General features: G+C 41.1%; 2 protein-coding genes and 1 long non-coding RNA gene across 3 annotated transcripts; 1 reads left to right on the top strand and 2 right to left on the bottom strand.

The window, feature by feature from the left end:
* Positions 1 to 263: 263 nt before the first annotated feature.
* Positions 264 to 18,548, bottom strand: LOC308376233 (tripartite motif-containing protein 16-like; the record flags this gene model as incomplete). The annotated part of the gene is made up of 9 exons (XM_080852528.1): positions 264 to 428; positions 1,429 to 1,545; positions 1,781 to 1,870; positions 10,664 to 11,169; positions 15,900 to 15,959; positions 16,300 to 16,459; positions 16,959 to 17,123; positions 17,342 to 17,437; positions 17,961 to 18,548. The coding sequence occupies 9 exons, from the start codon at positions 18,546 to 18,548 to the stop codon at positions 264 to 266; spliced, it is 1,947 nt and encodes a 648-aa protein (XP_080708654.1).
* Positions 15,112 to 15,648, bottom strand: LOC308375689 (stonustoxin subunit beta-like; the record flags this gene model as incomplete). The annotated part of the gene is made up of 1 exon (XM_080851873.1): positions 15,112 to 15,648. A coding segment is annotated over one exon (537 nt), but the record flags the coding sequence as incomplete, so codon positions are not given.
* A 5,832-nt stretch (positions 18,549 to 24,380) lies between the features above and the next one.
* Positions 24,381 to 27,429, top strand: LOC308376416. The gene is made up of 4 exons (XR_013968913.1): positions 24,381 to 24,597; positions 24,718 to 24,848; positions 26,591 to 26,715; positions 26,948 to 27,429. It is a non-coding gene; the product is annotated as an uncharacterized lncRNA (long non-coding RNA).
* Positions 27,430 to 27,689: the final 260 nt, after the last annotated feature.

Below are 27,689 nucleotides of genomic sequence, written 5' to 3'. Positions count from 1 at the left end.
AATATAATGATTAGTAAGTGGTGTAAGTACGGTTAGTACAGTAAAACAATAAAAAAGCAAAAAAGTATTCTAAGTACAGGTAATACAGTTGGGTAAGAGTTGGGTAAACAGTGATACAAAAAGTGTGATAAGTGTGATAAAAAAAAGACATTCTTGTGCAAATATGTGACATTGTGAAACACAGGATCCTGAACTTCACCATCACATTACCCTTATTAGTACAATCCAGAGGGAAAGTATAGTAAGTCATGTGAGTAATGTGATTAACCTGATGCAGATATCTTCATGACTTCCTCCTTGCAGAAATTATCCAGCTGCGTCTTGAGTGAGGAGACAGATTTCTTCACAGCCTCAAAAGAGAGGGCTTGGTTCACAGAGATGCAGAATAAGTCTTTAGACTCAGGTGTCTCACTGACTGACTGGAAAGTCTAAATAAAGAAACACAGAGATAGAGTGAAAGGAGGAAGAGATGACATAGAGAGAAAAGCTACATTCTCAAAATAAAGCATCCACGTATAAGTAAGTTGTAAGTTTAAATACAGTTGATCAGGAAACTTTTTTGTTAATTATAACTTAAAGCTTTGACTATTACAGTGCACACGAGACTCTTAAATTAGATATTATCCTCTGAAGTGTGAGATGTGAACTAAATGGAACATTATGAGTATCTGGGTGCAACCTAAGCCTAACCTGGAAATCATCCTTTTATGTATGTGTGCAGCATCTAGATATGTGAGCACTCCCTGCCAGGCAGCTCTCCCAATTTGGCTAACTGTTAGCGGGGTAAGCCCATGTGGTGATTCCTTAAATTCAAGGTTTTGGTTGATGTTATGAATCTCAAATCAATCCAACATAAATGGTTGTCCAACCGCCACTGGTTTGTTTTGACCTACATGTGGCCTGACCAAAGAGGCAGAGTGGCAGGCACCTGTGCACCTCAAGTGCCTCCAAACCAACTGTGAGCCATGATGCCAGGGCAGATGTGCTTTTATCAATTAACCACAAGCCACATTGATTTTGAGTAGATTTCTGAAGAATAAAAATGTCTTCATCATGCTCAAATGTTTTCAAAGATAAATACAAAAACTTCCTTCACAGACACCGACACTTCATGGGGTAAGGTATCTGTTCAAAGTACTGTGGACTATGTGTTATAATATGAAGAATGAGGATCTATCTGGATATGTAAAGATCCTTGAATGAAATTCAACCATATCTGAATTAAATTACAATATCCACCTAGGAATATATTCAACATAAATCAGTGCCCTCAAATATTCTGTGCACTAACAATTCATCATCAACAGTTACCTTGAGGAAATGGATATGATCCTCTGTGTGTGTAAGCTGCACCAACTCAGCATCTCTCCTCTTCAGGTCAGCAATCTCCTGCTCCAGTCGCTTCAGAAGTCCTTCAGCTTGACTCACCACAGCTTTCTCCTGATCTCTGATCAGGTCTTTCACCTCAGAGCGCCTTCTCTCAATGGAGCGGATTATCTCAGCAAAGATCCTCTCACTATCATCCACTGCTGTCTGTGCAGAGCTCTGTTAAGAGAAACACAAATAGGAGGGGGACAGGAGGACCACAGAGGTAAGTGAAGGAGCAAACTCACTCGTGGTGCGACTGGCTCTTCTTGATTAAATGACCAAGGACAAATCCTGCCAAACCATGTCTTTCTGTGATGGTCTTTATCATGTAGAGATCATGGCAGCATGACAGTGATAACACAATAACAAACAATTGCTGAGTCACCAGTTGTCTTATGTGGTCAGTACTCACCTTGAGAGTCTTCACAGCCTTCCTCAGCTCCTGCAGTTCCTTCTCTCTCTCCTGGATTATTTGTTGGAATCTTCTCTGGTTCTGCCCCCACTGCTTATGTTTTAAAAAAGAAAAACAGCCTCTTTTCACCATATTATCGGTGGATTGTTGAAGGGACCGGTATTCAAAGTTAATAAGGATATGCAATAGTCAATACTTCCATCTTATTTATACCTAGTATAAATGTTACTTTTATTAGCATGTAAGCATTCCTGGGTGAGACTCTTTGATTTGACCTGGGGACGGAGGTGAGAAACCCCTTCCCCCTCCGGGTCAGGACAAAGAGTCTGCAGCCATGGCCTATTTGAATAGATGGTTACAACCCTATACATTATGTATATAACAGCCTGTCCTTTAAGGAATAGGTAGATTATCTTGAGGCGAAGCTCTGGGCAAGTGGAACTCAAGCTCTGTCTCACAATGATGGCCATCATTGTTCAAGAATAAAACCTGGATCATGACTGACAAATCCTCGACTGAGTCTTCCAATATCTATCAATAAATCCAGGAATCTCTGTGTGTCAGTCAGTCTGTCTAGGGCGTATCTCCCTGACGGTAGTTATTTGAGCTATGAGATTTCGCATGTAGCTTACGCATGTCATGAACCTGTGCATCCTTGATTTTGAAGATTTTTGAATTTATAGTTCGCAAGATATTTGTATTTTACCGTTTCCCATAGGAAACAATGGGTTATCGTTTCCCGTCCCGTCGGCACTATGGGTAGTGACGTCACAATCATACGCCTAGCAGTATCAAACAATATAAACTATCCTGCCTTCACTCAAAGTTCAGAATAGCGTTGGATACGATAAGGTCCGCATTCAAATTCTTCTTGGTGAACAGATACAGACTTTTGCTCAGGTAATCTTAAGACAGTGATTGATTTGATCTATTCGTTTATTTTTAAGCTTCTTTATATTAAGTTTCAAAGTAGGCCTAATGTCTAGAGTTGTAGGCTACAGTCATCTAACAGACAGGGAATAGTTATCCATCAAAATATGGACATATCTATCTATAAATCCAAAAATCTCTGTGTGTCAGTCAGTCTGTCTAGGGTGTATCTCCCTGACGGTACGTTAGTTATGATATTTTGCATGTAGCTTACGCATGTCATGAACCTGTGCATCCTTGATTTTGAAGATTTTTGAATTCACAGTTTGCGAGATATTTGTATTTTACCGTTTGCCGTAGCCTACGGTGCAAACCCATGTCACCGTTGTAGCGGTGTAGTACTCCACTCTTGCGTTGTGATTTTATTGGCACCCAGCCTTTTATTCACAGGTTTAATGAACACAGAGCAAAGGCGATCACACACAGTATCTTCCGAATGACAGCCTCTCCCAGCCAGGGTAAATGCAGACTGAGGTTTATAATATTGCAATGATGAGAAAACAAAGTACAAACGAATTACAACAGATACATCGGGACACTTTTTTTGTGAATGATGTCATAGTCATAGAACAATCGTCGTCATAGATGTTACCCCCTATGGGCACTTCACTAGTAAGGTATAAATCTAGATACTATCATTGTTTAACACAATAATGATTGAACTGAACATTCATAAGCAAAAACCTTCAAGTACTTTACCAGCGTCTGACAGGCCTTTCACACGTAAGCGTTGGAATGCGTTGATCCAACGGATGGCAGAGGAGGAGTCTGGTGCATGGGGTTTTGTTGATACCAGAGACGTTATAGTGAGATTGACAGGTCAACAAACCAATCACGCCACTAGCAAGCTGTTTACCTTGTGAGTAGTAGCATGCTAACATTAGATAGGTGGCTCAGACACCTCGCAAATCCTACCAGACGTGTTTTTCAGTTACAATAAAGGGGTTTTTGCATTGTACAGTGTTTATTTCTCGGTAAATAAAAAAAAAGTCTAAGCCAAAAAAGTAAAACAAACAACTTTTAGGTACAAATACGACCATCTGCAGGGTTTGGTCCGCCTTCTTTAGACGTGAGCGTTGCCTCTCTAAAAGTTGAACATTTTTCAACTTCTGCCACAAGGAACGCATGAAACGCAATGCAACAGAACCCAACTGAGCCACAATTCAGTTCGGCAAAGTAAATGGGGATCCGTCAACCTTGACCGATCAACGCATTCCAACGCAACCGTGTGAATGGCAGGTGACTGCACGGTAACAGGTGCTTGTAATTACAGCTATGATAGCCACTTTTTTTAAACAGCAGTCTGTGAGATGCTGGACATCCCTTAGGATTCGTTAGTGCAAATCCATACAAGCGATCTGAGCGACGCGATCAAATTCCATTGCTTTGAGTGGGCGTGTTCTTTCTCTGAAATGTTGGCCGCTGCCGGTGAAATATCGCTCCTCATTTGCATAAGTTTGAGCATGTTCGAATTTTCATCAGGCGCGTCGCTCAGATCGCTGGTTTACGTCACAATGGAGCTGGCTCCCGTTGAAATGCATGGGGTCGCCCAGATCGCGTCGCCCAGGTCGCTTGTATGGATCTGATGAAGGCCAATTCTGCTGCACTAGGTCACAGTTTTAAGTTTGCCAGCTGCTTCACTGCTGCGCTGAAGTTGAGGTCCGTCCCCCAATCATTCAGCTTGGCCACGGACTGTTGTACATGGACTTTAGATGGATCTGTGTTATGGTGAACCTTTTGTTTTAGAAAGCAAAGTTTGTAATACATATTACATTTTTTTGATCAGGACTTTGTTGTCTGGATTATTCTGTTGTGTTGCTCCCACCCACTCAAGAACCTGTACACGTAGTGTCTCAGCTCTTAAAACTGGGTGGTGTAGTAGGATCCACACTGCCACTCCCTGTGACAGGAGCACTGGTATTAAACAGCAAAAACTTGTCAAGCTTGTTCAGAACCTGTAGAACCTGTTTTTACTCAACACTGAATCTTGCACCTGATAATCATTTCCTGATTCCTATCAACAATAATGATCAAATATCACACATGACAACTGAATATTTATAAGCAAAAACCTTTAAGTACATTTGAGTATTTAATGACGCATTGAAGCAGTCGTTATCATCTTCATGTGAAAATCAGAATGAAGCCCTGAGCTAAGTTCAAGAGAAGCACTGTTATTAAACAACAAAAACTTTTAAAGCTGGCTCAGAATCTATTTAACAGAAAAGAACATTATTTTGCAATTCATTTTAATGCCAACAAGTAAGTTAATGTGCCACTGTGTTTATTCAACACTTGACCTTGCACCTGATAATCATTTCCTGATTCGTCCTTTCTCTAACGGGTTAAGTCATTGCGGAAACGGCCAGACTTAAAGACTGGTGAGATGGTATTCTTGTAGTTAGTACTACATTCAGTTAGTAAGTATAAGAGCCCTCATAGAAATGTTGGACACACATGTAGCTTCAGTACTGACCTGTTTGTCTGTCCATTCTGCTGCAGCAGTGACTGTGTAATGGCCTTTATGTGCATCCACCAATCCAGCAATCAGAGTATTTTTGTAGAGTGTAGGTCTGGGAGTGAAGGTGCATTTGCAGAGGGGGCAGCTGTAGACTCCTCTCTGATCCTCCTGATCCCAGCAGCCCTTAATGCACCTCATGCAGAAATTATGTCCGCAGGAAATAGACACTGGATCCTTCAGCAGATCTAGACAGATTGGACACTTGAAGGAGTCCTCTTCTTTCTTTCTTCTTTCGTCAATCCATTCCATTGTGTTTGCTTTCTCCTAGAACCACAAGCACACTGAGAGACAGACCTGCCAAGTGACCGTGTCTTTACCCTCAGAACATATTGTGCTGAGGAGTGGCTTCCTAGTTGTCATTAAGCGTTCAGACTTGAAAGACTGACGCCAAATGACATCTAGAAAGCCACTCCTCAGCACACAATGTTCTGGTGAATTCGAAACTCTTAGTTAAAATGCAAAACGTTATATTAGTCCCCACAAAACAACATGCTTTAATTCTCCTGGCCTAACTTTCTTTTGCTTAGATTTTTTTTGAAGTTACCGAGAAATAGACACTATACAATGTAATTCAATTTAATTCCTTTAAACCTGCTCTTCCTGAATCACAGCAGTAGAGAAACAAAACAACAGTGATGCTGAATGTACAGACAGGCTGATCAACTCTGTGTGTGTGTTTCATTGGGTTTCCTTAACACACACATGCTACTGTAACATACTCTAACTTATAAAATAAAATATCCACAATATGCCTGAAAAACGTGGATTGTGTGTGATAGGGTGAAGTTTCTTCAGTGAGAACATTTATTATCAATTCAGGCTGGCAGATCTAGACTACTGTACAGATCATTGATAACAACATTATACCTGAGCTCTGAAAAATAACGAATGGAGTAAACAATGAATGAATTAAAGACATTTTGCACACACACTCATCTAAGCAATACTTAAGTTTAGTTTTCACCAGAACAAGGTGTGCTGAGGAGTGGCCTCCTAAATGTCATTTTGCGTCAGTCTTTCAAGTTCAGATGGAGCAGTTATCATATGTGTGTGTTTGTGCCCCTGATGGCCCACACACAGATCACACAGGGTGTGTGTGAAGCATCTAGTGCAGTAGTGTAGAAGGGCTTGTAGTTAGTGCATGCTGCCCTTTGCTTGCCACTCTCTTTCGTGAAGCTACCTGGCTTTACTGCGGTGGGAGCAGACAGAAATCTTAAGCTAAGTGGCAAACGGAAAGGTAGGGGGCTTGCACTTTATGTTAACATTAGGTGGTGGGGCAGGGCATGTGACTGTAAAAAGAGACCATTTGTTGCCCAGACATCGAAGTGTTAGCCGTGAGCCTACGTCCGTATTACATGCCCAGGGAATTCTCTCACGGCATTGTTATTTGCGTTTACATCCCTCCACGAGCTATGATCGAAATCGCCTGTGATACCATCTGCTCTGTTATCCATGGGCTCCAAACTCAGCATTCTGAAACCTTCATTGCAATTTCGGGGGACTTTAATCATGTTACTCTTGACTCAACGCCTGCTTTTCACCAGTTTGTGACTTGCCCAACAAGGAAGAACAGGACAATTAACCTAATGTATGCTAACGTGAGAAACGCATACAAAGCCACACCACTTCCTTCCTCAGGGAAATCCGATCACAATCTTGTTTTCTTACAACCCAAATATACTCTAAAAGTGAGGAGACAACCAACCACCTCACGCTCCTTCAGGAAGTGGCCTCCTGAGGCAGAGTATACCCTCGGGGACTGCTTTGAGTCAACTGACTGGAGCGTGCTGCAAGACTCTTTTGGGGAGGACATCGAAGGGGTCACACACTGCACTACTGACTACCTGAACTTCCCATGGACATTGACGCTCCCACTAGAACGGCAAATAAGCTACTTACTAGTTCGGCAGACAGTAGAAAGCCGGGCAGCGTCAGGCTACATTTAGCAGTTATATGGACCCTGGTATGGCAATGGCACGGAGGCGATTCTCCATATTAAAAGTCATTGTAGCATCCCAATTTTTTTTCAAGCTGTTATTTTAAGGTAAAACTGCTTATCCTACCCCTAATCCTGAAGTATAATTGTTGCATACTGTTACTTTAATAAAGCTATCTGCTTATTTTACTGCCACTGTGTACTGGTTTATTTCATGAAGTGGTCATGAAGTTTTATTCTTAAGGAGCTTTGATAGTTTGGTGCACTTCCTTGCTTCAGCCACTAGAGGGCATCATCTTTTAAAGTATTCTAAAGTATAAGGGGGTTTCTCTGCTTTCTTACACCTGAGCGTTTCAGATGGTTGCGGATACATCGGATAAAAAAAATCAACTTTTTCTTAGGATTTTTAAGGGTTAGGGATAGGGTTAGATTATAAGGCTAAACATTAGGTCTCGTTACCCCTACCAATGCCTGAAAGTATATTACACTTCCTGTATGACTTCATATGACGCGGATATTGTACTATTTTTTGATCCGAATAATCTGCAACCGTTTCAGATGGCAGCTGTATCTGAGGCAGACTTGGCCCTGGTGTGGCCGATTGGGTGGTTAAATAAAAACTTGAACTTGAACTTGACTTGAAAACATGTGTTAGACTGTTGGACAGGGCCTGTACTTGGACATGGATTAGGTGTGTGTGTGCGTGTGTGTGTGTGAAGATTTGAAGACACAACACGGGTATACAATTTCAGAAGTTCTAATTTTTCAATGTACAGTACTGTAGTAAAATAAACGGAAACAGAACATTATGCAACTAATTTGTAAAGAACGTCGAATACAGTAAAATAATTTCCATGTATTTACCAAAATAAACAGATGTTTTTTTTTTTGTACTCAAAGAGAGGTCTTTATTGATCCATTGTTACAAAACAGTTAAGGTGACTCATGGCCCAGACATCTACTTAGCACAAGGTGCAGCCAGTGATATACAGTATGTGAAGAAAAACTGTAATCAAGGTAATCTAATACAAAAAAGGTAATTTAACAAAATGGCTTCTTTCTGTTTTTATTTGCACTTTATTCATCATGGGTTGTTAAATATTTCTAAGTTTGGCCTCAGATGTCATCTGCAGAGCATTGTTTTCTGCCCAGACCACCACCACACCAGTGCGGTACACCTACCAATACGTGGGGTCACCCCAGCGCTCCACCCCAGTGTAACAACATAACTGATGTCTAACCATAACCCCACGGTAGAGAGGTTGGGTGAATGTAGTCTGGATTTAGCATCTGTACATCTCAGTCACAACAGCTTCACTGATGTTCCAGGATTCAAAATCCAAAACCCAAGGTAGAGTGTGTGAGTGAATGTGGTCTGGACTCTGTGCAGGAGGGTCATTGTGTCAGAGATGCTGTAGAAGGCCAGAGTTCCTGCCCTGTGATCCACATACACTCCTATTCTGGAGCTGGACACTAGATGGAGTTTAGTCTGTTCATTATTGTGACAGAAAGAGGAGCTGCTGTCGGTGAGTTCCAGACTCCAGGACTGATCATTCCATCCAAACACACACTCTTTACACCCTGTCCTGCAGATGCTTTTATATGAGACTGATATACTAACCCAATCCCCTCTCCACTCAACCTCCCAGTAGCAGCGTCCAGACACACCCTCTCTACACATCACCTGAGAACACCACACATCAAATCTCTCTGGATGATCAGGATATGACCGGAGCCTATGACTTTTCTCCACCCTCCTGTTCCCCTCAGACAGCTGGAGGGTTCTATTTGCTGTGTTTGGATCCAGTGTGAAGTGACAGGAGTCTGATGGAGGAGAAGACAGGACAAACTTAGGTACAGTATTTGTATGTGTTAGGTGTGTTTGTGTTTGTGGTTTTTATTAATTGATATGAATCTTTGTGTGTGGAGGATGAGAGGGATGTGTGGGAATGTTTCTGTGATTTCTTCTGTGAAGGAAGTGAAATTTGTTTGTGTGTCTGATTCTGTGCATGTGTGAGTGTCAGTTCAGAAGTGAGCACGGTTGTGTGTGTGTGTGTGTGTGTGTGTGTGTGTGTGTGAGAGAGACAGCGACAGAGAGTGGGAGAGAAAGAGAAATACAGAGAATTACAAATGTCTCTTCCTTCCTCTCCTAGTTTAGACTATCTTCGCTGTAGGATGCTGTTGTAGTCTCTCCACCTCATCTACTTGAATCCCTCAGCCTACACCTACTCACCCCAACCACACTGTTATGCATTTTTATTATACGGCTCTTCAGAATGTTCCAAAAAGTACCGTTGATTTGAATGGGCCATTCCTACGTCATACCCTACATTAATTCCTGCTATCATACCACTGCGAAAAGATAATGACTGCTGTCATTGGCAACGGTTTTTGTGCTTCTAATTCACCTCTTTCATATCATTCCGCTAGAAGTCCGGTAATTTTAACGTAACAGAGTCATGGTAATTTGAAGTCAGCAAGTAATGGGTTGCTATGCAACACCTGAAACTTCAAAGTTCTATTTGCTTGAAGAACTATTTATTTCTAGACGGGACTCATGAAACGGCAACTAAATCATTAAAAAGAGGTATGTTGGAGGAATGTCTTCTATCGTTTTTGGCAAGTAACCTTATAATAAGAGGGATAATGAATTGTCCGTCGGTCATTCTCCAAAAATAATTCCCTTCAGGACGAAACAACACCCTCCGCTGCGCGTCGGGGTGACAGTTGATCTGATTGCTTTACAGATCCCACATACATAAGACAGGTGCATATATTTTATCAGCTGGATATCATTGCCAGTTTGTCCTAGTTTTTGGCAGTTCATGACTTCAAGTTCGAAATGTGCCTAAGAGATGCACCCAGAAGAGTGCGTCTGGCCTGGACTTTGGCCAAGACCTAAAACGCTTTGCAGGGATTGTGCAGGAGTCAACTATGCTGACAGGAGTCAAGTAGATTACATGTCTGCACCCCCCATTCTATACCAAGGGGAGACAAGTGGTGTAAGGGGAGGTGGTGGGTTGAGAGGGAGCGCCAAAACAGTTGCTTCAGCTGATGAGGAAAACTGAGTTTAAATTAAGTGTGTGTGTGTGTGTGTGTGTGTGCTGATGAGGAGAACTGCGTTTAAATGAGGTGTGTGTGTGTGTGTGTGTGTTTGTGTGTGTGTGTGTGTGTGCTGATGAGGAGAACAGTGTTTAAATGAAGTGTCGGTGACTGATGTTTGAGGGATGTGGCAAATTTGTAACATTTCCCCCTGAACTTCCATTTAGAACGCCATTTAGGAAAATGGAGAAGACACTTGTAAATATACTGTTTCCTCTACCCATGAACTATAACAGCCATAAAGAAATGTTTAACTGCTTGAACATGTGATTGTTAGTGAAATTTAACTTGGAAGATTTGGAAGAGAGTAAAATGTATAAAATGGGTTTGTTTCAAACTCACATTGTAGGAAATCCTCTCTGGTTGTAGGTTCAGGTGGCAAAATCAGCTTCACTGATGTTCCAGGATTCAAAATCCAAAAGCCAGGGTAGAGTATATGAGTGAATGTGGTCTGGACTCTGTGCAGGAGGGTCATTGTGTCAGAGATGCTGTAGAAGGCCAGAGTTCCTGCCCTGTGATCCACATACACTCCTATTCTGGAGCTGGACACTAGATGGAGTTTAGTCTGTTCATTATTGTGACAGAAAGAGGAGCTGCTGTCGGTGAGTTCCAGACTCCAGGACTGATCATTCCATCCAAACACACACTCTTTACACCCTGTCCTGCAGATGCTTTTATATGAGACTGATATACTAACCCACTCCCCTCTCCACTCAACCTCCCAGTAGCAGCGTCCAGACACACCCTCTCTACACATCACCTGAGAACACCACACATCAAATCTCTCTGGATGATCAGGATATGACCGGAGCCTATGACTTCTCTCCACCCTCCTGTTCCCCTCAGACAGCTGGAGGGTTCTATTTGCTGTGTTTGGATCCAGTGTGAAGTGACAGGAGTCTGATGGAGGAGAAGACACGACAAACTTAGGTACAGTATTTATATGTGTTAGGTGTGTTTGTGTTTGTGGTTTTTATTAATTGATATGAATCTTTGTGTGAGGGGTATGAGAGTTAATTCTGTGATCTTCTGTGAAGGAAGTGAGATTTGTTTGTGTGTCTGATTCTGTACATGTTTGTACAGGTGTACATGTGTGAGTGTCTGTATTCAAAAGTTCAGAATTGAGCACGGTTGTGTGTGTGTGTATGTTTGTGTGTGTGTGTGTGTGTGTGAGAGACAGAGTTCGAAATGTGCCTAAGAGATGCATGCAGAAGAGTGTGTCTGGCCTGCTCTTTGGCAAAGACCTAAAACGCCTTGCAGGGATTGTGCAGGAGTCAACTATGCTGACAGGAGTCATGTAGATTACATGTCTGCACCCCCCATTCTATACCAAGGGGAGACAAGTGGTGTAAGGGGAGGTGGTGGGTTGAGAGGGAGAGCCAAAACAGTTACTTCAGCTGATGAGGAGAACTGCGTTTAAATGAAGTGTGTGTGTGTGTGTGTGTGCTGATGAGGAGAACGGGGTTTAAATGAAGTGTCGGTGATTGATGTTTGAGGGATGTGTCAAATTCGTTACATCTCCTCCTGAACTTCCGTTTAGAACGCCATTTAGGAAAAGACACTTGTAAATATACTGTTTCCTCTACCCATGAACTATAACAGCCATAAAGAAATGTTGAACTGCTTGAACATGTGATTGTTAGTGAAATTTGACTTGGAAGATTTGGAAGAGAGTAAACTGTATAAAATGTGTTTGTGTCAAACTCACATTGTAGGAAATCCTTTCTGGTTGTAGGTTCAGGAGGCAAAACAGCCTGGACTTCAGTCACTATTGAGAGAGAAAGAATCAATTACAAACAACACTGATGGGTGTAAATATCAACATTGCAACATTGCACTTACTTGGAGCCGCTTCTGCCATTCTTCGTTTGTGCCCTATAATGCTTTACAGGTTTTCACGTAGTTTCGTTTCGCCTGAAATCGCTGTGCAACTTTGAAACGACTTCCTGGTTGGGTGTTGGTGTTCGTGCAAACAGCCTCCTGTTATTGATAAGGACAAGGACTTTGCGTTACTAAAGAAAATTCCTTTGCAAACGTGACATGTAGAGAATACTGTCATTCATTTTCCACCATTCATGAACTGAATAAACCATCAGAAACCAGTTTAATGTCTCTTTACAAAAACTGAATATCCGCAACAGAAATTCAAAGGACATTGTACTAAAGCTTGGCTTGCAGCAAGAATGTCGCCATCTGGTGGACATTTCAAGGGGGGGACGACGACAGGGACGACACAGGTGTTGATATACTACAATCACTTGAGACACATTCACTGCACAGCTGACATGCATCACATTACATCGTATGAATCTGAATGAATGCTGGAATGAATGTAGGTGGTGGTCGGAGGGGCTGTAGGCGCTGATTGGCTGCCACGCTTCCGTCAGTCTGCCCCAGGGCAGCTGTGGCTACTCTCGTAGCTTAACACCATTGGTATGACTGTCTGAATGAATGGACTGGACCGGACTGATCTGTAAAGCGTCTTTGAGTATATAGAAAAGCGCTATATAAAATTGAAGTTGATTGAACCCCATTTCACTAATTGTGAGACTTCTAGCACCAATTGGCTGGACCTCTGTTGAATTAGGTCAGTCTTTATAAAGGGGGTGAATACTTATGCAATCACTTATTTTCGTTACATATTTTTATTTAATTTACATAACTGTGTAGAAATCTGTTTTCACTTTGATATTAAAGAGAGCTATTTTGTAAAAAAAAAAAAAAAAAAAAATTGGGTCCAAAAAGCCAACTTGTGTTGACCATGACTGATTTATAAAAGCCATAAAAGGGTAAAACATCCAAGGGGGTGAATACTTATGCAAGGCACTGTACCAAATATGTTCATTTACCGAAACATGCTCTATCTTGACAACTTAACAAATAATTACTATGGCCTTTTAACAGGTACTGAGCAATGACAGGTTGCAAGTGTAGCCAGCGTGGTCTTGCTTCGCCGACTACTGCGTTGTGTCCAGGTGCAAATATAACAGGACGCTGCAGTTCTTTGAAGCAACTTTACTTTAGCGTCCAGTGTGTAGAATTCAACTTTTGTTGCCAGGCAAAACATAGACAGACAAAAGGACAACTGAAACATATGGGCTACACTACAAAACGACAGAAAAACGAAAACTAGCATAGTTAAATAGATAACACACGAGGTTAGCTATATCTAATTCCCAAACTTACAAAACAGCAAATATATCCCAAAATTCCAAAACATACAAACTCTATATGTCCTGATCACAAAACATATTAATGAACCACTGTGTGCACCACAATTTACGCTTAAAACACATATATCACAAACCTACATTAAATGAATATGACCACACTATGAACACGTACCTTTTGTTGCCAGGCAAAACATAGACTGAGCAAGGCACTGCAGCCTATAGCCACCAAACCAGCCAGTAGAGGGCGCACTTACTCAGAAAATAATAATAAGCTATAAGCTATAATTAGCTATAATGAAAGAAATCAAGATTTTGGTGAAATTAAACTTTATATAAACATTCAATGAAAAAGAAACATTCAATTTCTAGTCTTTTTTACACGTAGTAAGTTTCAATAACTCCATACCATTACATATCGCCATTCAAGGAGCAAAGATGAGACGTCGTTGTGTGGTGAGAACTGATAGAAAATCGTAAACAACAACAATTGCCGGTGGGGAGAGGCCATTTTTCCATTGACTGGAATCCTGCTTTATTTATTGTAGGTTACAAAAAATAAAGAAAATGGCGGTGATTGTTGTTGTTATCGATTTTCTATCAGTTCTCACCACACAACGACGTCTTATCTTTGCTCCTTGAATGTCGATATGTAGTCGTATGGAGTTATTGAAACTTACTATGTGTAAAAAAGACTAGAAATTGAATGTTTATTTTTAAGCCTCGAAAGTTGCACTGGGTGCCTTTAAACTTATATACACATAATACAAAATGAAAGATTGCACACATATTAATTATACTTTAACCTGTTACACAAGTATTCAATTTAGACAGCGTCTTTCCTCAGTAGAAGGAAAACATTCCGTAATGTTTTAGCTAGACCTCAGTTGCACCGGACCCAGATAATATGAATGTGTTCACCGTTCAAATTCATTATTTCTAATTAAGTTGCGTTCAGTTCATCGTTCTCGTAAAAATGAACGTGTTCATGCACAACACGGGTTCTAACTGTGAGAGTATTTTGAGCTGTCATAATGTAACAGCTATAAGTGTGTTCTCACTATGATATCGTTCTACTAGTTCCAAGCCGGTCTCGGAGTGAAGGTGTGTTCACACACGGGGTAGCCCTCATTACCCCTTAACATTGCAGTGAGTGACTGCAACCGCATGGCGTGGTCTACAGAAACTGAACAGCTGCAAGGATGTGGTTCCCTTTAGAATGTGTCCATTTTGTTGCAGACACATTTACAAACACACACACCCAAAAAAAGTTTATAACTTTTTATTCACTATTTTGCACCAGATTTTTTTTTAAAACATACTGGTCTGGTTATAACGGTTTTAATAAAGAAAGGCATTGGTCATATAAAACCAGATACCAGAATGTGTATGCAATAATAGAGGGACTAAACACTTGGGAGAGTAAGGTTATTCGACACAGAACTCATCAAAACCTTTCACACACAATGGCTAATTTCTGCTGTGATGATACTGCATGTGTTACAGCAGAGGTCTAGAGGTACAGATATTGTAATAGCTGGGGTCCAGATATGGGGGAATGGCTTCAGTCTGTTGTTGTCCCCAAGATCAAAGATTCTCAGGCCCAGCTGCTAGATCCTTAAATGTGAGTGATGTGTAAGATGTATGTGCTAACAACATCTAGATATGTCAGTCACAGCAGCTTCACTGATGATCCAGAATCAAGCCCAAAACCAAGGTAGAGTGTGTGAGTGAATGTGGTCTGGACTCTGTGCAGGAGGGTCATTGTGTCAGAGATGCTGTAGAAGGCCAGAGTTCCTGCCCTGTGATCCACATACACTCCTATTCTGGAGCTGGCCACTAGAGGGAGTTTAGTCTCTTTATTATTGTGTCTGAAAAAAGAGCTTGTGTGGTTGAGGGTCATTCTCCAGGACTGATCATTACATCCAAACCAACACTCATTAACCTGTCCTGTCCTGCTGATGCTTTTATATGAGACTGATATATTAACCCACTCCCCTTTCCACTCAACCTCCCAGTAGCAGCGTCCAGACACACCCTCTCTACACAGCACCTGATAACACCACTCATCAAATCTCTCTGGATGATCAGGATATGACTGGCCCTTATTTCTTCTCTTCACTCTCCTGTTCCCCTCAGACAGATGAAGGTTTCTGTTTGCTGTGTTTGTATCCAGTGTGAAGTGAGAGGAGTCTGATGATGGAGGAGAAGACAGGACAAACTTAGGTATTTATGTGTTAGGTTATGTGTGTGTGTGTGTGTGTGTGTGTGTGTGTGTGTGTGTGTGTGTGTGTGTGTGTGTGTGTGTGTGTGTGTGTGTGTGTGTGTGTGTGTGTGTGTGAGAGAGAAATTGTTTCTATGATTCTTTGCGTGAGGGGGTAAAAATGTGATTTCTACTGAAACTTGACTTGTGATTTGGAATAAAGTCAACTGTATAAAATGTGTGAGTGTCAAACTCACATTGAAGGAAATCCTCTCTGGTTGTTGGCTCAGGAGGCAAAATAGCCTGGACTTCAGTCACTATTGAGAGAGAAAGAATCATATTAGAAACAACACTGACTGCTGTAAATGTCAATATTATATCAACCTTCTGTTTCTATGATGGCAGTACATTTGTGTTCTCTTATTGAGGGAAATTATGATTCTCCAGCTTCAACCTGAAAGACCCTCTGAATGTAAACACAGAGACACCTGTAGAATATCTCAGCTTCACCGACATACAAAGGATATGATATGAATATGTGATATTGAGAAATACAGGTTCCTAAAGTTCACCCTCAAATATAGCTTATTAGTACAATCCAAAGGGAGAGTATAGTGAGTCATTACACGTATGTAAAATGTGAGTAATGTGATTAACCTGATGCAGATATCTTTATGACTTCCTCCTTGCAGAGATTCTCCAGCTGCATCTTAAGTGAGGAGACAGATTTCTTCACAGCCTCAAAAGAGAGGCCTTTCTTCACAGAGATGCAGGATAAGTCTTTAGGCACAGTTGTCTCACTGACTGACTGGAAAGTCTAAATAAAGAAACACAGAGATTGAGAAATAGAGAGAGAGGAGGAAAAGGTGACAGAGATAGAGATAGAGAGAGAGAGAGTATAGCTACAGAGAATAGCTACATTCGCAAAAAAAAAGCATCCATCACAAACCTTTTTTGGTAATTATAACTAAAAGCTTCAAATATCACAGTGCATGCGAGACTCTTAAATTAAATGTTATCCAGTCATGTTTGAGATGTGAACTAAGTTTTCTGAAGAATGAAAATGTCTTCATCATGTTAAAATGTTTTGGGTGATAAAATACAAAACATTCTTTACAGACACTGAAACTGTATGAGTTAAGGTATCTGTTCAAAGTGCTATAGACTTTTTATGATCAGAAGAAAAAGTTTCAATCTGGATATGTAGAGATCCTTGAAGAAAATTCTACAATATCTGAATTGAATTCAAATTTCCACCTAGGAATATATTCAACATAAATCAGTGCCCTCAAACATTCACAATTAACAACAGTTACCTTGAGGAAATGTATGTCATCCTCTGTGTGTGAAAGCTGCTCCAGCTCAGCATCTTTCCTCTTCAGCTCAGCAATCTCCTGCTCCAGTCGCTTCAGGAGTCCTTCAGCCTGACTCACCTCAGTAAAGATCCTCTCAATGTCCTCCACTGCGGTTTGTGCAGAGCTCTGTTAGGAAACACACAAAGAGGAGGGGTCCATCTAAAGCAGCCCACTCACTCAGCTCCTCCACACAGCCTGGTACCTACAGTGTGGCTCAGAGGAGCTGGAAAGTGGCTCAGCATTACATACTCCTGTCTGTCTGACTGGAGTAGAGCCCTGATTGAGCCTTAAATGGCTCCTCCAGCAGCCAGCTGTTGTCCTCCTCTCCTCTGGTCAGTTCTCACCTTGAGAGTCTTCACAGCCTTCCTCAGCTCCTGCAGCTCCTTCTCTCTCTCCTGGATTCTCTGTTGGAATCTCCTCTGGGTCTGCCCCACCTGCCTCTGTTTTAAAAAATATTGTAATAATTATTATCGGTGGATTGTTTGCAACAATGAGGAACAAAAATGACACATGGCATTTGATCATTCATAAGCAAAAACCTTAAAGTACATTTGAGTCTTTTCAAGATATTTAATGACACAATGACACGCAGTCATCTTCACGTGAAAATCAGGATGAAGCCATGAGCCATGCTAAGTTCAAGAGGAGCTCTGGTATTCAACAGCAAAGCTGTCTCATCACATTTAGAAAACTAGAAAATAGAATATTATTTTGCAAGGTAAGATTATGTTCACTTTGATGCCAACAGGTTAATGTTTCCCTGGTTTTACTCAACACTGGACCTTGCACCTGATAATCATTTCCTGGTTATTCCTTTTTCTCTAACGTTCCTTTCAGAAACAGCCAGACTCAAAGACTGGTGAGATAGTATTCTTGTAGTTTTTGTATTATACTCACAGTTAATACGTACAGTATAAGAACCCTCATAGAAATGTTGGTCACATATGTAGCTCCAGTACTGACCTGTTTGTCTGTCCGTTCTGCTGCAGCTGAGACTGTGTCATGGCCTTTATGTTCGTCCATCATGCACAGATAGCAGATACAACTCTGATCGGTTCGACAAAATATTTCAAAAACCTTCTTATGATGAGAGCAGACCCTGTCCTGGAGCTGGCTTGTGGCATCAATCACCTTGTGTTTTCGTCCAGGAAAAAGTTCATTGTGAACTTTGTAGTGAGTTACACAGTATGACACCAGACATTCCAGACAGGACTTCACAGCTTTGAGTTTTCTCCCAGTGCAGACGTCACATTCCACATCTCCAGGTCCAGCATAACAGTGAGCAGGAACATCAGTTTGGATTCTGGTCTTCCTAAATTCATACACCATTTCAGCAATCAGAATGTTTTTACCGAGAACAGGTCTTGGCCTAAATGTCTGTCTGCACTGGGGGCAGCTGTAGATGCCTTTACCATCTTCCTGATCCCAGCAACCTTTAATACAGCCCAGACAATAAGTGTGTCCACATGGAACGGTAGCTGGATCCTTTATTAGATCCAGACAAACTGGACAAGTGAAAGAATCCTGTCTTCGGGTCGAAGATTCTGCCATTTCTCACAGCCACGATCACACACAGAGAGATAACAGTGTGAGAGTTCAGTTTCTGGTTCATGTGTTTTATTCTAAGGAGGAGTGGCAGAGATGTTTGTTGCCACACTGTTGAGGAGGAGTCAGTCAGATTATTTGAGAAGGTGTGTCTGTGTGTGTTTGTGTGAATGTGTCTCAGTGTGTTTCTGAGAGAGAGAGAAAGATAGAGGGAGAGAAGGAGAGAGAGGAAATACAAAGGGAGAGAGTGGGAGAAGGAGAGAGAGGGAGAGAACAGGTGTATTGAGTCTGATAGGAGAGTGTATAGTTGGTGTACCTGAGGATCTGAATCAACACAGTGCTCGGTGTGACATGGTGTTCATGAGAGAACTTCATCTGCAGTGGGCCTGAGAACTGGCTGTTTGGAGGTATGTGCATTTGTATCTTTAAGTCATTCAGCAGCTTCAATTTGAAATAGTGAGGCATTTAAACCAACAAAAAGAAAAAAACACCAAAAACATTCCACGTCTCTATAGTGTTTCAACAGAAAGGTATAGAGAGGAGGAGGAGGAGATGCTGTGTTTGTCCAAGATGACGGAGGTGTAGCGGCTGTCTTTATATTTATACGGTCAGTGAAATTCAGATGACTGCTATTCCTGTAATGGATACATCTCTGATCCAGGACACATCTGGGGTCAGAGGTCAGAGGTGTGTCACAGAGGTATGCAAAGTACAGTATGTGTGTATTTATGTGATTACGTGAAAAGTATCCATACATAGAAGAGGGTACGAATCAAAACATGTGGCTTCATAACTGATCAGTGTTTGATAGGCTTGTTTTTAAATCAGTTTCTTTGTAATACACATGATTTGATGTAGTCTTGCTTTAATCCATGTGTATTTATTTGTTTGGCTTTTCAATATACCTGATCAGTTCATTTAATATATTCCAATAATGTATAATCATGTATCTACATCAGAGTATAAATCTGCACCTTTTAATAAAGCTATCTGCTTATTTTACTGTGTGCTGGTTTATTTCATGAAGCTTTATGCATAGGGAGCTGTGATAGTTTGGTGCACTTCCTTGCTTCAGCCACTAGAGGGCATCAACTTTTAAAGTATACTAAAGTATAAGGAAGTTTCTCTGCTTTCTTCCAGCAGAGCGTTTCAGATGGCAGCGCTATCTAAGGGCAGACCTGGCCCTGATGTGGCCCTGATTGGGTGGTTACACCACGTCTACGCCACATGTGTTAGACTGTGGGACACAGGAGAGACCTATTCTTTAACATGCTTTAGGTGTGCGTGTGTTTGTTGTGTGTGTGTGTGTGTGTGTGTGTGTGTGTGTGTGTGTGTGTGTGTGTGTGTGTGTGTGTGTGTGCGTGTGTGCGTGTTAGGCTGTGGGACTTTTCTTGGACATGTGGACATGTCTTGGAAGCGTGTGTGTGTTTCTGTGTGTAAGACTCTGGGGCAGGAGAGGGCCTATACTTGGACATGTCTTAGGTGTGTGTGTGTGTATGTATGTATGTGTGTGTACATGTGTGTAACTAACCCAAGTGAGTTAGCTTGCAAGGTTAAGACAAACTATGAGATGGGTTAATCAGGATGAACACAATTTGAAGACACAACAAATGTATAACATTTTAGAAGTTTTAATTAAATTTACGGAAACAGAAAATTATACAAATAATTTGTAAAGAACGTTAAATACAGTAAAATAATTTCCATGTATTTACCAAAAAAAAAAAAAAAAAAAAGTTTGTACTCAAAGAGAGGTCTTAATGGATCCATTGTTCCAAAACAAGTAAGGTGACCCATGGCCCATTACTGTAATCTACATAGCACAAGGTGCAGCCAGTGATATAGGAATGGATTTGTGTGAAGAGTCTTGCACAAAAAGTTCCACAGATCTGAATCATGTGTAAAAAAAAAAGGGGATTGTGTTTATAGTGTTGGGAAATTAGTCTGTCTTTTGGTAGAATGTGACATAGTTTGGGATGTTTAGTTAACAGGCCAAGTTATAGTGTGTAAGCTATCAAGAAAAACTGTAATCAAGGTAATCTAATACAAAAAAGGTAATTAAACAAATGGCTTCTTTCTATTATATTTGCACTTTAGTCACCCCTGAGTCACAACAGCTTCACTGGTGATCTAATGTCTAACCCTAAACCCAGGGTAGAGAGGCTGGGTGAATGTAGTCTGGATTCAGCATCTGTACATCCCAGTCACAAACAGCTTCACTGATGACCCAGAACTCAAACACCTAAACCCAGGGTAGAGTGTGTGAGTGAATGTGGTCTGGACTTTGTGCAGGAGGGTCATTGTGTCAGAGATGCTGTAGAAGGCCAGAGTTCCTCCCCCATGATCCACATACACTCCTATTCTGGAGCTGGCCACTAGAGGGAGTTTAGTCTGTTTATTATTGTGACAGAAAAAGGAATTTCTGGGGGAGAGGCTCAGACTCCAGGACTGATCATTACGTCCAAACCCACACTCATCACCCTCTCCTCTCCTACTGATGCTTTTATATGAGACTGCTATATCAACAATCCCACTCCACTTAACCTCCCAGTAGCAGCGTACAGACACACCCTCTTTAAACATCACCTGACAACTACCATCAAATCTCTCTGGATGATCAGGATATGACTGGGCCTCATTTCTGCATTCCACCCTCCTGTTTCCCTCAGACAGATGGAGGAGTCTGTTTGCTGTGTTTGGATCCAGTGTGAATTGACAGGAGTCTGATGGAGGAGAAAACAGGACAAACTTAGGTATTTATATGTGTTAGGTATATTTGTGTGTGTGCGTGTGTGTGTGTGTGTGTGTGTGTGTGTCTTTTATTTATTATTTGATATGAATCTTTGCGTGTGGGGAATGAGACTTATTTCTTTGATATCTTCTGTGAGGTAATGCTTCACATATAAGTGAGATTTGTTTGTGTGTGTGATTCTGTATGTTAGTGTCTGTATTCAAAAGTTCCAAAGTGAGCATAGTTATGTTTGAGTGTGTGTGTGTGTGTGTGTGTGTTTGTGTGTGTGTGTGTGTGTCAGTGACGTGCCGTGAGGTTCGCAGCTGGTGCGGCACAGAAATCGGAAGTGATTACGTCATTCCGATTGCTAGTTGTTTAAAAAAAATAGAAATGTATACATCATACATGTATATATGCTTATGGTATAAAAATTGTCATCTCACCAGAACTGAAAAAACGTTATGTTTTATTGTCTAATACTATTAGTTTTAAACGATCGTTTTTTTTTTAAATTATAAGTAGTTATGCGGCTCAATAGTTAACTGACTTTTACGAGGCCTACAGCTAAACGTACAATCGGTGTGGTAATTGAACTTTTACACCGTGTCAAATGACCAAGTTCATACAGGAAACGGGAGAGGCGCCCCTAATTAGTGACAACACAACCTATCCAATCACCTTCGCTCTCATACGCCCGCGATAGTTTAAATCCTCCGGTCTCCAGGCTCACTCAGCTTGAGTTGATGCCGCTTATTTGCTGGAAAGGGGTGGATGGCGGGGAACACACGGTCTTACCGTAGCCTGAAACCCACTTCACAGAAAGACTTCTGTTTTAATATGCAAACAGCACCTGGTAAAAAGGACTAATTATGTTCACTTCTGTAACTTTATATTTAACGGGAACACCACGCAAAGAGAGCTCATACCTGGACAAAGATTTGCTACGCGTTGAGAACACTTGCCGTCCACACCGAGGCTTATAGGATAGCCTCCACACTGTAAGACCTTTTCCTCATCGATGGATTCGAATCGTGATTTGGATACGTTTGGATATTCGAAGGATTGTGTATTTCAATGGATTGCCAACTTGAAGCGGAGCCGTACGTCTTAATCGCAACGCATCTAAGTCCTAACGCGTTGAATCCCTACTGCGAGCAGGCCACAATCACGGAAGGTGGTGGGTAAAACATTATTTTTTGCCGACGTTATTGGAAATCCGGGGACTTGGAGATTGAAATGAAAGACTGTTCTAATGCTGCTGGATGATTAGGCCACTTGCTGTGCTGTTAAATTAACTCGGAACATTTTAAAAGTGCTGTGCTGTGCGTGTCGTGCATGGGCTATTGTCGGATGTTGTCATTCGTGCCGTTCTATTGAGCGCTTTGAACTGACGCGTTACCACGCAAGGATGAGTCTAGAGGAAGTAAATCGCCAGATAAGGCAAGACCGCCGTTGTCTCTGCAGACGAAAGTGACTGTACTGCTTCTAATCTGTGTTTGGAATGGGGTGCAGTGGCGAAGATGGAGAGGACGAGGATAATGGAGAGGATGCCATGGAACGCCTATCTTCATGCTCATTTGAAGTCACAAACATCAAGTTGTTGAAGGGCTGTATAACCCACTACTCCTCTCTGTTGAAGGGCTGTATAACCCACTACTCCTCTCTGTCGAAGGGCTGTATAACCCACTACTCCTCTCTGTTGAAGGGCTGTATAACTCACTACTCCTCTCTGTTGAAGGGCTGTATAACCCACTACTCCTCTCTGTTGAAGGGCTGTATAACCCACTATTCCTCTCTGTTGAAGGGCTGTATAACCCACTACTCATCTCCGTTGAAGGACCGTATAACCCACTACTCCTCTCAGGTAATGATGTCAATCTGGTTAAGATTTTGTTGTGCCTGAAGAAATACACTCCTCAATGTAAGGTTACTTTAATGACAAAGATGAATTCCAGCAGCAATTCACAAAATAACAATATGAGCTACAACTAGTAGCCTACTTCTACATGCACTATCTAACATTACTATCAGCAGGAAATGAATATGATGATAAAAATCATAAATGATACTGATAACAAAGAATGATAATGGACTACATGAATTATGTTACATGCTTTATCCAACCTTGTAACAGGCACTTCTGTCTAATGTGGAGCTCCAGTGTGGAGTTCTAATGCAGAGCTCTGATGTGGAGCTCTAATGTGGAGTTCTAATGTGGAACTCTAATGTGGCGTTCTAGTGTAGATTGGAGCTCCAATGTGGAGTTCTAGTGTAGAGTGGAGCTCCAATGTGGAGTTCTAGTGTGGTACTCTAATGTGGAGTTCTAGTGTGGAGCTCCAATGTGGAGTTCTAATGCAGAGCTCTGGTGTGGAGCTCTGATGTGGAGCTCTGGTGTAGAGTTCTAGTGTGGAGCTGTCATGAGCGAAAAGTTCCGGGCTAGCCAGAAGTTCCGGGTGACGCAACAGAGACCGATCAGCTGTTTATCCGGCTAGCGAGAAGTTCCGGATGACGCAACAGACGTGATAAAGAATTTTAATATGACACCGAACATGACTAGGGAATTACGGCGATAAATACGATCAAATAACTTAATATCACCGATATTCTGTTCATTTAAAGCTCGCTTTGGACGTCTCAAACTTAATTTGGATCGCGGACTTCACTGTTAAAGACTCGTTTGGCTGTGAACACAAAGCTATCGCAGTTGTTCTTAAACGTTATGTATTAGGTAATTGGTTAGACTACAGTATCTTGACCTAGCTGTAATCTCACCAGCGGTACATTCACGAAAACGTAAATAACTTGAATGACTGATAAAGGATATTACACATCACAAACACACGTAATCGATGTTTTTTTGTTTGAGAATAACGTAATTGGTTAACTTATTTTACGCGAGCTAATTGACCTAGCTGGCTATACAGTGTTTGTTTAGCTCAGGCTAGCTATATGGTGTTTTGGTTAGCTCAAGCTAGCAATCTCACAGACACACACTTGATGTTTTGGGGGAAATAAGGTAATTGGTTATCTTAAATTAATGCATGCTGTTCACTTGGTCATTGTCATTAACACATTTTATTAACCCGTTGTGTTGCTTAAACGACTAATTAGACATGGTCAATTATGTTAGCTAGGAGTATGGTGTTACTAGTTAATGAACTCCGATGAAGAGGGATGCAGTGCAGGAGTTTGTGTCTCACGGTCCTCATACCATGTGTCAGAGGAAGGAGCCCACCACTTTATTTTCATGAATCCTGGACTTTGGAAAACTCATCTCTGTCGAAGTGTCAACTTTAACAGCAACCCACACGACCTCCGGTCAAGGTAAGTTGATTGACTTGCTTTGCAATTACAGATACAATTTGCATTTAACACGGTTCATTCACGTAAACGCTGGATTTAATTGTGTGTTAACTTCTGTCCACATGTTTACCAATCCATCAGGTAGGCCTATTTATGGAACAGATGCACATTTTGCAAGGTGACAAGGACATGGTCATGGTCAACATCGGAATTTGCCAAGCCACATTCCGAGACTTAAACGGTCAACTGAGTTCATCTGGATGACCGATGATGTAAGTAAAACTTTTTCAACAACCGAATGAAGTCTTTAGAAATGAAATAATGTAACACAGTATCATCGTAACTGGCAATTGAGCGGACAAATTGGTCTTGCACCACGAGGATGCATTTTTCAACTGGCAATTCAACTTTGCATTATTTTGATTCAAACGTAAAGGTCAATACTTGTTTTGACAGTGGTTCTGAGCAACCTAGAACTTGAAACTAGAATTGCTATAATTATGAGGCTAGTTGATCACCACTGACAAGTACAAAAATGCTTTGTCAAAGTCAGAATTTCTTATTTCAAGCATCTTTTCAAGCAACCTTTTCATCTCTACAAAAGGCTTCAACAGATTTTCAATTAGTAACTTCAACCTAGACACAGTTGCTATGGTAAGAGCAGGTGCAAACACTATCTGCACACTCTCTATTATCTCAATGATCAATTTCACATATGCATTGACTTCCAAACTCTCCAAAACAAATGGCAATATCCTCAACAGGACAAGCATCTGCCCAGATGACTGTTTTAGGTTACCAACACTTGAAGTTAATGTACCAACAGAAATTGGGTATGGCCGATCTCTTACCTCTAGAGGGGAATAAGGGAAACCAGAAATAGCAGAATTCACTGAGTCAAGACCTGTCTGCCTAGACTGAACAAGATGATTCACACGCATTTGATTTTTCAATGCCCTCCAGAATTGCATGCATAATGTTTCTATTCATAATTTTTTCACACTGTCTGACATGTTTCACCAATGTCCTTTTAGTATATGCATGCTCATTGAAGTGTGACTGCATTTCCTCCATAGCACAATACATTGTTTTTCCTCGGTTAATAGTTTGCATTTTAACACCACTGTACAATGCATCCACGTCTCCCTTTTCTATTCAATATTACATCTACGACAGATTGACGGAGGTCTGCTGATCTAGCCATGTCAAGTAGCCTAATAACAACCAGTTTAGACCTGTATTTTGTATTTAGGGTGTAGTATAATGTTAACAATTTGTTTTCTGATGCAAAGGATCCTAGTGTTTTACAGATCTCTCTTTCATCCGTGTACAAAACAATCTGCAATTTAGCATTGCTGTGTCTAGCCCTAGTCAAGACTTTACATTGCCCACCCCCTCCTCACACTTTGCTTTACCTCCAATTCATTGTCTATGTTGTACGAGCTCCCTTTATGATGTTACCTAAGTACTAGCTTTGAGTCTTTGCTACATTGCAATATTAAATATGTTTGTGGATAATACAATGGAAAACTTTACCCCATTGCTTAAGAGAGGTGGCCGTTCAACTGTATGGACATCTTGGGGGATGATTAGACACAAACGTTATTTAAGCCCAGCCCCACTAATTGGTATGGGTTGGTCAAAATAATAGAAACACTCGTCAGTACAAGGCAATATTTGTCTTTCATAGGTATATCTTATGTTTAGTACTTATTGTTAAGTTATGTTATATTATGTGGAGTACTTTATATGTTATGTTATGTCTTGTTATGGTAGTGTGGTACGGTGTACTGTCCTAAGAATTTCAGTGCCCAGACCGACTCTGTTGTTCTGTGCATCTGACAATAAAAGACTTGACAATACAATTCAATAGCACTACACACTACACACTGCAGCCTCTTAAAAAGTGAAATGGTCTTTAGTGTATCATGTGAACCATCTTTTCCATTAAGTAGTAGTTTGGGGTGGCCATTATGTGAGCTAACTTCTGTACGCATGCTTCCAAATCCATCAGGTACTGACGCAACAGATCCACAATGCTGAACCAACAAAGACGTGGTCATGTTCAGTATTGGAAGTTGTCCTGCCATGTTTCGCGACTTTCTGGCAGGCCCAGATTTCAACTGGCTGACCGATGATGTAAGTAAAACTCAAAAAATACATTTTTATTTTTACTTTTTTCCAATCATGTTGTCATCAGATTTCTTTTTCTTTCTTGTACATTGTAAATATGTGCATTGCAGCAATTGTTTCAGATCACAAACAACGTTTCACTGTAAGTAGTTTCTATTTTCTCTCTAGTCTGACAACCTACCAGTATCTGTTATTGTTATGTAGAAGTTTGCACTGTTTTTTTTTTTTGTCTTCACAGGACAAAGCAGTGTTCCATGCCCTTACCACAGACGCATACACGTTGTGGTGACGTGACTGGACAGCACATAGTTGTGTTACTAACGTGCTGTATCAATGGCGTGGTGCTACTACCCTGTCTCGTTGGTCTTGGCTCTCCTGACCGTGGCAACTTTGCTTTTTCATTAACGTTGTCTTGTCTTCTCTCACTAACACCCCACCCATAACATGTACCTTTCAACTAAACAGGTCTTGCTTTGAATAGTGTAAGTTAGCAGGTTTTTAAAGCCAGTATATGCTTTGCAGTTTGTCTTGTATATTTCCACAGGCCTACAGAATTAAACACATTAAGTCTCAATTAATTTTGACTGACCACAGCCTGCAAGACCCTCCACCTGAAGACTGGCACCTTTCTTCCTTTAATCACCAGATACTAAATGCCTGACATTGAAATGAAAAATAAATCCTGTACACTGGCATAGTTCTGCAACATTGTCTATTGAACTTTAGTTAAAATTCGTTCAGATATTGCTTATCATGTGTTTAAATGAACATCCGCACACTAATATAATTACTGCACTTGGTTTGGGACTGTACTGTTAAGGTGCATTCATGGGCTCAGCTACTGTGCTATATGAACATTGCCTTTAAAAGCAAGCAACCAACCTGTAAATCAATGTGAAACTCAACCCAAGATGAACAGAAATTGTGAGTAAGAATGCTCTTTTTTTCGCAACAATTTGTGAAATAAAGAAACGTCAACA

Source organism: Sprattus sprattus (genome assembly GCF_963457725.1).
Source record: "Sprattus sprattus genome assembly, chromosome: 15".
In the NCBI taxonomy this organism is placed as follows: Eukaryota; Metazoa; Chordata; class Actinopteri; order Clupeiformes; family Clupeidae; genus Sprattus; species Sprattus sprattus.
Note: the sequence above shows the minus strand (reverse complement) of the source record. Positions and strands in the feature narration are given on the sequence as shown.